The sequence below is a fragment of the Erpetoichthys calabaricus genome, chromosome 6 (assembly GCF_900747795.2).
Source record: "Erpetoichthys calabaricus chromosome 6, fErpCal1.3, whole genome shotgun sequence".
Lineage (NCBI taxonomy): Eukaryota > Metazoa > Chordata > Cladistia > Polypteriformes > Polypteridae > Erpetoichthys > Erpetoichthys calabaricus.
Window position 1 is genome coordinate 36,764,673 of NC_041399.2, and position 13,280 is coordinate 36,777,952.

Consider the following 13,280-nt stretch of genomic DNA (forward strand, 5'->3'; position numbering starts at 1 on the left):
TCTGAAATGCTGACTGCCGATGACATAGACAAGAAGACAAAAGGACATCAGTGTAGAGAACTGGAGAGCACGGCATGCTGGTATGCAATGGAAATACACACAAACAATGTTCATCCTACAGTGAGTACTAACTCATGAAAGTTTAAAAGTACAAATCTAAAGTAAAGATGTTTCCCATTTATTTGTAACAACTGAATCACATGCAGCTTTAGTAGCAGTTGGCAAAATAAACTGAATTCCTTTTAAGGTAAAGGCAACAAACTGGAAAACTGATGAGTATGTTATTTGAGACTTTAATTGCTTATTAGGAGGATTAATTAGGTGGTTTAAAAGTGATGGCTGAAAGCTCCTTGATCAGATTAAAGTAGAAAGACAGAGGGAGTAAAAAGAGGAGAGAAAAAACTACTAAACCGTTAACAGGAGTCCCGCATGAACCATATTTGCTTTTAACTCTAGCACTGCATGATCAAGATGACTACCCAGCTTTTTTTTATTAGATTAAAATAGGTCAGCTTATCAACCACATTATCAGTGTAACTCAAAATTATCTTAATGGAATTACAAAAAAAAAAAACCACAAAGATAAAAACAGTAAACAAACAGCACAAGAGGCTTCATCTCCATGAAACACCACCAACGCCCAGATTTTTTTTGATAGAGGATGACTTGCTATGAACTGTGTCTAGAGGCCTAAAGCAACTGCCTGGAAGTGAAAGATAATCATCTTATGTGTAAGCATGGGAGACAACCACTGCACTTTTCTCTAAACTCTTGGTGGCTTTCTTTGTGTAGTAAAAGATTCCAAGATCACCACTTACCAGGGATTTCCAGATCATTCCCAAGAACTTCAGGCCTGAAGTCACTCATCCATGGAGAGTATTCTTTCAAGTTACCTGGCTCCTTCCCAAATTCCTTCATGAGTTGCTGAAGCTTACTTGCAGTTTTGTAGAAGTCTCCGTGTCTCATTTCTGGTATTTTAGATCCACTTTTTCCAAATGTTGAATTAAATTCTTTACCAAATTTCTGGGAAAAGAAAACAACATGGGATATTAAAATGTGAGACATCCCATTAACTACTCTTAGATTTGCGAACAAATCAGTAAAATAGACTGTGCAAGCAAAGAAGGATTCACGTAGGTTAAAATCACACATTAGAAGGGGTTGCCTAATGCGACTGTCCAGTGAAGAGTGTTTGCGTGAAGATACAGCACAGTCCATTCCAGTTGGCAGGATGGTACAATTAGGGCCATAGGTATCCACTAAGAAATGACATTTTGATACATCAATATTTAGGGAGAGAAAATGCCCCACGATAGAAAAAAAATAAATGCACAAAAATTTCAATCTTGACAGATTTGATTTAAATTTGGTGATTTTGTAGAAAAAAAAAACAAATTAGCCAACACGGTTTTTTAATGTTGATATTGGTCATTAATAATGGACAAGCAAGTAGGACATTCACACACCCTGTATCCCCTGTTTTTGCACTGACAGCAATCTCATGGAGAATTGAGGCATGCCGGTGTATACAAATGCAAGACCAACTGCATAATTTGAAGATGACACATTTAGCATGTAATTGTTAAGCACTGTGGCCATTACCGTAGTCAAATTTGCACAAATGATCCAGTAAGAAAGGTATTTAAAATATATTACCCCTCGCTTCATCTTATCTGCAACCTTGTGCAAATGCCAATGTGAGGACTACAATTCCTATCAGTCAGCACACTGCACTACACAATTTCATCAACACTCATACAATGTAAGTAAAACTAATGACAAAATAGAACAGAATGTCTTTTATTGTCATTGCACAAATGTACAATGAAATTTTAGTGTGTCCCCTGAATAGTACATACAATATAATAAAGACAATCTTCATCAGATTCAACATATGCTCTGCACCCTAAAACTAAACACATACATTAATATAAATCAATTAGACACCGAGTGTCTCTGTATGCATACATATACAAGGTGGAAAAATATAAATAGTAAATAGCAGATTAGTTCCATTTTAGGGTGATTGCAATAAGCCTCTGAGATGTTGCACTTTTGTCTCATTGATGCCACAGGTAACAGTAGAAGACATAAGATCAAAACCTTGCACTCAGATACTGTAAACACTTAAATTTAACAAAATTTAGTTCTCTGATAGTGCTCAGGTAGAAGCATTTCAACAGTCTGGAAGTGTGCATCTTAATAGAACTATTACACCCTCCAGAAGGCAGCAGAGTGAAAAGGTGGTGGCCTGGGTTTGATTTTTTGTTTTTGGCCTGTCGCAAACAGAGTTCTACATATATCCTCTAGTGAAGATAACTGGGTGTTGGTAATTTTTTGTGCTGATTTGATGACTCTCTGAAGAGCCTTCTTGTCAGCCATGGAGCAGCCAGCATACCATAACAGGATACCACATGAAAGTATGCTTTACACAGAGTCCGCAGTAGGACACCATCAGCTGCTTGGACAGGCTAGCCTTCCTCAGCATCCTAAAAAAGTAGAGCCGCTTCTGTACCTTCTTCACCAGAAGAGTTGTGTTAACAGACCATGAGAGAAGTTAAACAAAAAATTTTACAGGAACCCAGCAGACTTATTTTAAAATACTAATAAGGAACTGTTGCCACATTCTAAAACTTTGCAGTGGTCAACAAGATGAAAACTGGAATTGTTTGGAGTTTAAGATACTATGCAAGATAATTGTTGTCTCATAAAGTTATGGAGGTTGTGTAAGGAATTTTCAAGCCGAGTTAAGAATAGTCAACTTGAATCCTATTCACCGTTACCCCAAACACTGTATGAGGGTTTGTGTGAAAGCTCGGTCACATTTGACAACTTTTCCAGGGATTAGAGATGCTCTGATCTGGTGGATTTTTTTTTTTTTTTTTTTTTTTTTATATAAGGTCGATACCGATCACCAGCTTCTTGTAACCTGATCCTACAGATTTGTTTTCTTTATCTGTTTAAAACCTTTTTTTTTTTTTTTTTTTAAATAACACAAAGCTCCTGCGTAACCAGATGCATAGAAAACTTATGTCTTGCTAGATATATACACATATTATATATACACATTTTATATATATATATATATATATATATATATATATATATATATATATATACACATACATACATACATACATACATACATACATACATACACACACACACACACACACAGGTGCTGGTCATAAAATTAGAATATCATGACAAAGTTAATTTATTTCAGTAATTCCATTCAAAAAGTGAAACTTGTATATTAGATTCATTCATTACACACAGACTGATGTATTTCAAATGTTTATTTCTTTTAACGTTGATGATTATAACTGAAAACTAATGAAAGTCCCAAATTCAGTATCTCGGAAAATTAGAATATTGTGAAAAGGTTCACTATTGAAGACACCTGGTGCCACACTCTAATCAGCTAATTAACTCAAAACACCTGCAAAAGCCTTTAAAGGGTCTCTCAGTCTAGTTCTGTAGGCTACACAATCATGGGGAAGACTGCTGACTTGACAGTTGTCCAAAAGACGACCATTGACACCTTGCACAAGGAGGGCAAGACACAAAAGGTCACTGCTTAAGAGGCTGGCTGTTCACAGAGTTCTGTGTCCAAGCACATTAATAGAGGCGAAGGGAAGGACAAGATGTGGTAGAAAAAAGTGTACAAGCAATAGGGATAACCGCACCCCGGAGAGGATTGTGAAACAAAACCCATTCAAAAATTCACAAAGAGTGGACTGCAGCTGAAGTCAGTGCTTCAAGAACCACCACGCACAGACGTATGCAAGACATGGGTTTCAGCTGTCGCATTCCTTGTGTCAAGCCACTCTTGAACAAGAGACAGCATCAGAAGCATCTCACCTTTGGACTGCTGCTGAGTGGTCCAAAGTTATGTTCTCTGATGAAAGTAAATTTTGCATTTCCTTTGGAAATCAAGGTCCCAGAGTCTGGAGGAAGAGAGGAGAGGCACAGAATCCATGTTGCGTGAGGTCCAGTGTAAAGTTTCCACAGTCAGTGATGGTTTGGGGTGCCATGTCATCTGCTGGTGTTGGTCCATTGTGTTTTCTGAGGTCCAAGGTCAATGCAGCCGTCTACCAGGAAGTTTTAGAGCACTTCATGCTTCCTGCTGCTGACAAACTTTATGGAGATGCAGATTTCATTTTCCAACAGGACCTGGCACCTGCACACAGTGCCAAAGCTACCAGTACTTGGTTTAAGGACCATGGTATCCCTGTTCTTGATATATATATATATATATATATATATATATATATATATATATCTCTCTCCATCCATCCATCCATCCATTTTCCAACCCGATGAATCCGAACACAGGGTCACGGGGGTCTGCTGGAGCCAATCCCAGCCAACACAGGGCACAAGGCAGGAACCAATCCCGGGCAGGGTGCCAACCCACCGCAGATATATATATATATATATATATTTATATATGGAAGAGAAGGTCTGTGATACGGTTTGCATATTTGCAGTTGGAGATCCACAAAGGGAGAAAAAACGAATCACGTATCATAAAATAGTTTTTATTCCTGAGCTTTCAACCCCTATCAGGGGTCTTCATCAGAGGATAATGCTTAGACTTACAAGAATCAAAGGCAATATATAGCAACACATTCAGTGGGGGGTGGGTGGAGGTGACTAAGTCCGTATGATCAAGTGTATCATTAAATTAAAGTGCATATGTCCTTCTATGCACTTTAATTTAATGATCCCCCCCCCCCCCCGTTGATCATACGGACTTAGTCACCTTCACCCACCCACCCCTGAATGTGCTGCTATATATTGCCTTTGATTCTTGTAAGTCTAAGCATTATCCTCTGATGAAGACCCCTGACAGGGGTTGAAAGCTCAGGAATAAAACTATTTTATGATACGTGATTCGTTTTTTCTCCCTTTGTGGATCTCCAACTGCAAATATATATATATATATTATATATATATATATATATTATATATATATATATATATATATATACATACATATACATATACGTATATATATGGTTGAAATAGTTTTACTGTCAAATGCAAAGAGTACGTGACACATGTTTTGCCCTAATTCTGGGCTCATCAGGTGTACACACTCACTGCACCCCCTCTCAGGAATTGAACCTCGGACCTCAGCGCTAGAGGCGAAGCCCCTAACGTTGCGCCATGGAGTGTGGTTTGTTCATTTGACAGCATGTAGATCGGGGTAATTACATTCATGGCATTCGCAGTCTGAATCACAATCTGATTGTATGGGTGGTTACCTACCAGGTAACGCTTGTGGTTGGTCAGCAAGTCGGCTAACATCCGCCACGGTGCCCTCTTTAAGTTGCGAGAAGCAGATCATAGAATGCATTATTTGACAGTAAAACTATTTCAACCAAAGAGTACGCGACACATATATATACACACATACACACACAATCACACAAATTCTGCCAATTAAAAACTGCTTAAATGTAAATATACTTGCACATATAAAGATTTAATTATTAATAGCACTACAGCTTTTTTTTGCTTTTAAAATATACATTTATTGTTTTTATAAAGGTGTGTTTTTTTCTTCTCTGTACCAGCTAGACATTTTTTATTCTTGAGGTGTAATTATAAATACCATTACCATTTTAATTATGTAGTACTTGTTTTTTACCAAAACATTCTGCATGCAATACAGCAACAAATAACAAACACAGCACAAGTGTTTAAAAAGCAGCAAATATATTAAATGCTCAAAGGTTGTTTACTGAGAAGGCAGAAGACTAACATACTTAACAGGTTTATAAGTAAAAGATATATTTTGAAGTTAAGCTAATAAGCCTATTATTTATTCAGCAGCAGTTTCAAATTCGTTTTTATCTTTTCATTTTCCAATTAAAACTGTAAGCTGCTGCATTTCATTAAAGTAGCCAATTGTACAGGACGATTTTTCCGATTCTTTTGTCTCAGTTTATTACTCCATTTTCTTCAATATAAAGGCTAATATTCCAATGGCCTCAAAGAAGTTTACTGCAAAAAAAAGAAAAAAGAAAAGACCCCAGTGGCGGCTCAACTATCATAATACCATGAGTACAGGAGCACTGCAACTAAATTACTATAAAGCTTAGAAAAGCAGGAGCTGACAGGATAGACTTTTGTGATAGTGAAAATCAGTCGATTTAGATCAGTGCCCGATCGACTGGAGCATCCTTACTTAATTTTCAGTTGCAAACTTCATTTACATAATCTTAGCAAGTCAGAGGAAGCCATGGTGGGCTTCCATAATCACCATTCGTATAGACTGACATCTCCAGTAACTCAATCCAACCAGTCTGTGATTCATCCTGACAAAATCAAACAGGTTTGAATTGATCTTAAGTTGTGTGTGTGTGTGTGTGTGTGTGTGTGTGTGTGTGTGCAAGAGCTGAGAACTGATGAGTGCTCAGTCAGTTTTACAATGAATATTAATGCAGTTTCAGTGAATACAAAAACAAAAAAGAAAAAAGGCTGAGATAGCAGCTGAACTTGTTATACCTATAAAGCCCTCGCTCAGCACTGGCTATGTCAGGGAGCACGTTATTAGCAGTCATGAAAATAGGCAAGCTTGTGATACTGTAGAAATGAGTATGGAAACCACCATGGCGTCATATATAGTTGTCATACCCCGCCATATTCAGTCATGAAATCTGACACACTTGTGTGACTAGATCAGGCAACTGCAGACATCAATTTTGTCATTCCCTCCGACTAGAAGTTGTGTAATGCACCACCAGTTTTAATTGTAAATACTATGCTGTTTGATATATAAATATCAAATATCTTCGTCCGAAAAGCTCTTAATTTAGAACATTTCAAAAACATAAAAGCTATTAATGGCCTGGACGCCATTCACAATTAGAGTCCAACACTTAATATATTTTAGATAACCTGGAGAAGTGTATCCAATGTAAAAGTGTACGATGAACTACAGCATGTTTTGTAGACTGATGAAGAATGAATATTGTAAGTAATTTAATTATACTTCCTGCTTCACACATTATTAGACAGGTTGCTTTGCCAGTGTTGCCTCAGATCTTCTAGCAGTGAGCACCACTGGAATTGCTGATGAAGTCTGGAAATACTGATGATGTTCTTCTCATTGATACTGTGGTGAAAATACTTTCCAGTGTGGAATGTTGATGGAAGATTGGGCAAAGTAGGCAGATCCTCAACAAACCTACTGATCAGGTGCTTTAAAGGAATTATTTTTTTTACCAAGTTGATCAAAAGGTACAAATACATTGCCAATAAACTGAAAGATGAAGGTTCAAATACCAAATAGCTTCCATAAATTAAATCCTGAATAACTAAATAAAGAGCTGAAATACAAAATTATCCTGTAACAGAGCTAGAGAGAAAATGTCTCTGGCCTTAAAGTGTTTTCTACGCACGTGCCATATTTTGAGCGATAGTTACTATTACAAGAGCACAGAGCACAGCATACAAAGACTTTCATTGTGTATTCACAGTAACTTCAGCTTCATTCAAAGGTCTCAAATTACAATCATTTGCAACCAACTAATAGAGCTGGAAGTCAGGTAGTACCATACCACCTTCTGCTTTCGACCTCTGCAGTGTAATCCGTTTAATATGGATTCTTTATCCCTTTGATATAAATACGCTTACAACAGATTCAAGCTTTTTAAAAAAGATGTGTTAATAAATATGGGGATACTCTGAAAAAGAGGAATATTCATTTTGACGGTATTGATTCTACACAATAGGGAAAGCCAAGTAGTTAATCATCCATTAACATGTTTAATGCTTTTAATCCAGCTGTGAAATTTTAATTTAAAAAGACCTTTAATCTTTCTTAAAACAGAAATTTGCAAACACCTGAAGTGATCGAATATATTATGGCAGCAGAAAGTGCTTAATCTAATATGGCATTCTAGTGAGTTAACTCTAAAAAGCATGCTTTTATCCAAATTCATTTTAACTCAAAAGGAGAAAGGTTTGGAGCACGCACTGATCCAGCGCACTGCCGCACCCACCACATGACAAATCAACTCAGGATCCCAGATTAGGACCCGAGTGCAGCCATGCGACGGGCGACACCTCAGCACCACACTAGTTCAGATGGAATGGAACCAGTGTGAGTTATTTTTATGGTGGTTGCAGTGCCAATTCTGCCACCAACCCCCAGGTTTTTCTCTGAATTCAATCTGAATTCAAAGTAACTGTTATTCGAAAACTATATTATTTGATGACACACAAAAAGAATTTGAAAGGCACTAATACTAAATTATTTAATGAAATAAAACCCTTTTGACATCTGCACTGGATCTAGTGGTTCATGGAAAGTGAACTATGTATAACAATACATGTGTAATTTGATGCATAATACAAATAATGCCAACAGATATGCCACAGAGTGCATAAATAACAGATTAAAGCATTAGGGGCTTACATTACACTGTAACACACCAAATGCAGATTGTATCAATTAATAGGTATATGGTGGCACCAGCAGCTTTTGCTTTTTATTTGCTTCTTCAATATTTGTTGCAAATTCATTTGTAATTTTAGTTTCTCTATTGGATGAGTTTCTACCTGGCTCAACCAGTACCAAATACTTTTCTGCATTTTGAGATCTTCCCTGGCTGTATTTAAGAGTTTGTTTGGCAAAACTTTAAAGCAGATATTGTGATACTGAAGAGATTGTTACAGTGAGAAACTCTCAACTGGTTCAAACTAGTACATGTAAAATACATCAAGCAATCAGTGAGTATTTGACAGTAGCGGTCTGCCTTTAACAAATCCAGTTTGTTCTTGTAATACAACATTATATTACAGGAAGCACTTCCCGGAATTCTGTTTGCTGGAGCTGTTGCCAGTACCTTAACCTCAATATTCAATAATGATTTGGATTATAAGTTGACATTCCAAAGGGTCTTTTTTCTTTTTTGACATGATACTAATCAATGTTTGGCATAAATTGTCTGGTATAATGTTCCCTAGTTTACTCAAATACAGTAATCCCTCGCTATATCGCGCTTCGCCTTTCGCGGCTTCACTTCATCGCGGATTTTATATGTAAGCATATTTAAATATATATCGCGGATTTTTCGCTGCTTCGCGGGTTTCTGCGGACAATGGGTCTTTTAATTTCTGGTACATACTTCGTCAGTTGGTTTGCCCAGTTGATTTCATACAAGGGACGCTATTGGCAGATGGCTGAGAAGCTACCCAACTTACTTTCTCTCTCTCTCTCTCTTGTGCTGACGTAGGGGGGTGTGAGCAGGGGGGCTGTTCACACACCTAGACGATACGGACGCTCGTCTAAAAATGCTGAAAGATTATCTTCACGTTTGCTATCTTTTGTGCAGCTGCTTCTTGAAACTACATGCTGAATGGTGCTTCGCATACTTAAAAGCACGAAGGGCACGTATTGATTTTTTTATCTGTCTCTCTCTCTCTCTCTGCTCCTGACGGAGGGGGTGTGAGCTGCCGCCTTCAACAGCTTTGTGCCGCGGTGCTTCGCATACTTAAAAGCCAAACAGCCCTATTGATTTGTTTGCTTTCTCTGCCTTTATGACAGTCTCTGCTCCTGACGCACACTCCTTTGAAGAGGAAGATATGTTTGCATTCTTTTAATTGTGAGACGGAACTGTCATCTCTGTCTTGTCATGGAGCACAGTTTAAACTTTTGAAAAAGAGACAAATGTTTGTTTGCAGTGTTTGAATAACGTTCCTGTCTCTCTACAACCTCCTGTGTTTCTGCGCAAATCTGTGACCCAAGCATGACAATATAAAAATAACCATATAAACATATGGTTTCTACTTCGCGGATTTTCTTATTTCGCGGGTGGCTCTGGAACGCAACCCCCGTGATGGAGGAGGGATTACTGTATACTTAACATTAATGGGGTTAATTTAGCCTAGTTTTTTTTAATAAAAATTCAGCTGGATAACCATCTGAACTCGTATATTTTCTACTTTGTAAGAAAAAGATAGCAGAGAAAACAGTATGTCGCCTTTCACTTTAGACATTCAAGTTTGAGTTCTGCTGGTAAAAGTAAGCAAACAAAGAAATGAAAAAATAATGTTTGGCCACATACCTCAGCAAACTTTCGTCGGAAAGCTCCAATGCCTTCTGCTCTTGGGTCCCCCAGTGTTGACCACATATCTTCGTAAAGTTTCCTTAAGATCTGTTTATCTTTTTTTGGCTTTTCTAACTCATTTTTAACCTCTTCCATCCAGTCCTGAAAAATGCAGCAAAAACTTTAGCATGACAACCACGGTTACCTTTAACATTTGAGCCACTTCAGCTCCTTTAGCCTGAATACTATTTAGTATTTGTGGTACATATGAAATGACAGAAGCCAGCTAGGGCTAGCATTTACACCATAAATTATGACGGGCAAGTATCATGTTGTGAGTATGCTTTTCAATGACTGGAAATTGTGAGGAATACTAGAAATATGAATGGGACAAAAAAAGAAAAAGAAAATTCAGCATCTAGCTGCTACTGGTGTTGAAGGGTACAGATTATCAAAGCCATGTGAATAGTAGTATGCCCTAAGGGAGTAAGACATAGCTGAAGAAGGCGAAACATGAAGCCAAGTGAGAAAGATCAGACAGCAATGATCACATGAATGAGTAAGGTGTCACAAAGTGAGAGAAAGAGGAGGTTTGGTCATGTGGACCAAAGGCAGAATATGACTGGGTGTGGAGGTGCAGCAAAATAAAGGTGGATGGCAATCGGTTAAGAGGCAAGCCAAGAAAGATGCGGTTGGAAGAAGTGAATTGAAAAGAATGGGTTTCATCTTAAAGGATGCCGAGGACTATGGGGAATGCGAGGAAAAAGATTAGATGGGCAGCTGGGTAAGATAGGTAAATTACAAAAGACAGTGAATAAACTATTCACGATGATGATCATGATCTTTCTTCTTTTTGGGAAATATGTGACTATCTAAATCTAATGCTCAAAATCCAAGGTTGTGGGAACCCCAGAAAGTAAAACGCTGAGGACAGGAGGATCAATGTTTTTTGCACTGTATGAGTGTATATGATGTATATGCTTCTTGGTGTTTTATGCCTTACTGAAATTCTCTTTATCACAAAGTCAAAATTGAACCAAAAATAACAAAAAGCAGTGCTCAGTAAAAACTAAGCACCTTTATCCTTTCAGGAAACAATGCTAAAAATCTCTTTTTTTTTTTTTTTTGAGACTTTTTATTTTTAATATAACAGGATCGGTGTGGCGTCCGTAGTGATGCAGGTTCTGCATCGGTCTGTCGTGGTGAAAAAGGAGCTGAGCCGTAAGGCAAAGCTCTCAATTTACCAGTCGATCTATGTTCCTACCCTCACCTATGGTCATGAGCTATGGGTAGTGACCGAAAGAATGACATCGCGAATACAAGCGGCTGAAATGAGTTTCCTCCGCAGGGTGTCTGGACTCTCCCTTAAAGACAGGGTGAGAAGCTCAGTCATCCGGGAAGGGCTCAGAGTAGAGCCGCTGCTCCTCCGTATCGAGAGGAGTCAGGTGAGGTGGCTCGGGCATCTGATCAGGATGCCTCCTGGACTCCTCCCTGGTGAGGTGTTCCGGGCACGTCCAACCGGGAGGAGGCCCCGGGGAAGACCCAGGACACGCTGGAGGGACTATGTCTCACGGCTGGCCTGGGAACGCCTTGGGATTCTCCCGGAAGAGCTAGAAGAAGTGGCCGGGGAGAGGGAAGTCTGGGCATCTCTGCTCAAGCTGCTGCCCCCGCGACCCGACCTCGGATAAGCGGAAGAGGATGGATGGATGGATAAGGATACTCAGTGGTATACCTGACTGTACACGGCTTATTACCAAAATTTCCCTACCTTAAACAGCATGTCAGGGTTAGTAAGTTGCTGCAGGGCATTAATAAAGTCTTCATAAACTCTTCCTTTATCCAACTTTGACTTCAGCCTAAACAAAAGTAAATACAAAAAAATAAAAACTAAAACTGGAACACCAATGACACATTAGGACAGAAGCATTGCAATTCATTGCATGTCCACCAGATGGGGTACAGTTGTCAGTTCAGATCCAAAAAGGGACAATAACTGTAAGGCTTAGAGAGGCAGACAGCCAAGAGAACCAACAAAACTGAACACGTCTCAAAGGACTAAATGAAAAGAAAGTGAGCATTTAGGCCCAAGGCCATCTAGGCTAGCTTTAGCTGACAACACTCAGCTGTTCTTATTCTATCCATGTTTAAAATTTTGAGAATGACTTATAATACTCTGCAGTAGTATGTATTTTTAGCTGCAGTGCTTTGCAATTTTGTAATCACTGTCTCTTTGAGCAAGATCAGAGCTACGCCAATGTACAAATGAATCAGGCATAGTTCTAAAGGAGTAACACAGATAGATAGATAGATAGATAGATAGATAGATAGATAGATAGATAGATAGATAGATAGATAGATAGATAGATAGATAGATAGATAGATAGATAGATAGATAGATAGATAGATAGATAGATAGATAGATAGATAGATAGATAGATAGATAGATAGATAGATAGATAGATAGATAGATAGATAGATAGATAGATAGATAGATAGATAGATAGATAGATAGATAGATAGATAGATAGATAGATAGATAGATAGATAGATAGATAGATAGATAGATAGATAGATAGATAGATAGATAGATAGATAGATAGATAGATAGATAGATAGATAGATAGATAGATAGATAGATAGATAGATAGATAGATAGATAGATAGATAGATAGATAGATAGATAGATAGATAGATAGATAGATAGATAGATAGATAGATAGATACTTTATTAATCCCAAGGGGAAATTCACATTCTTCAGCAGCATACTGATACAATAAATAATATTAAATTAAAGAATGATAATAATACAGGTGAAAAACAGACAATAACTATGTATAATGTTAAATGTTAACGTTTACAACCCCCGGGTGGAATTGAAGAGTCACATAGTTTGGGGGAGGAACGATCTCCTCAATCTGTTAGTGGAGCAGGACAGTGACAGCAGTCTGTCGCTGAAGCTGCTCCTCTGTCTGGAGATGACATTATTTAGTGGATGCAGTGGATTCTCCATAATTGATAGGAGCCTGCTGAGCGCCCTTCGCTCTGCCACAGATGTTAAACTGTCCAGCTCCATGCCAACAATAGAGCCTGCCTTCCTCACCAGTTTGTCCAGGCGTAAGGCGTCTTTCCTCTTAATGCTACCTCCCCAGCACACCACTGCGTAGAAGAGGGCGCTCGCCACAACTGTCTGATAGAACATCTGCAGCATCTTA

At 38.3% G+C, this 13,280-nt stretch overlaps 1 protein-coding gene across 1 annotated transcript in view; it reads right to left on the reverse strand.

Moving 5' to 3' along the window:
- prkdc (protein kinase, DNA-activated, catalytic subunit) overlaps positions 1-13,280 on the reverse strand; it is a 280,348-nt gene that overhangs the window by 46,099 nt on the left and 220,969 nt on the right. The window contains exons 75-77 of the mRNA XM_051928733.1: positions 11,836-11,923; positions 10,086-10,229; positions 819-1,023 (exon numbers count right to left, since the gene is read on the reverse strand). Of these exons, the coding sequence (XP_051784693.1) occupies positions 819-1,023; positions 10,086-10,229; positions 11,836-11,923 (437 nt within the window). The remainder of the gene's footprint in view (positions 1-818; positions 1,024-10,085; positions 10,230-11,835; positions 11,924-13,280) is intronic.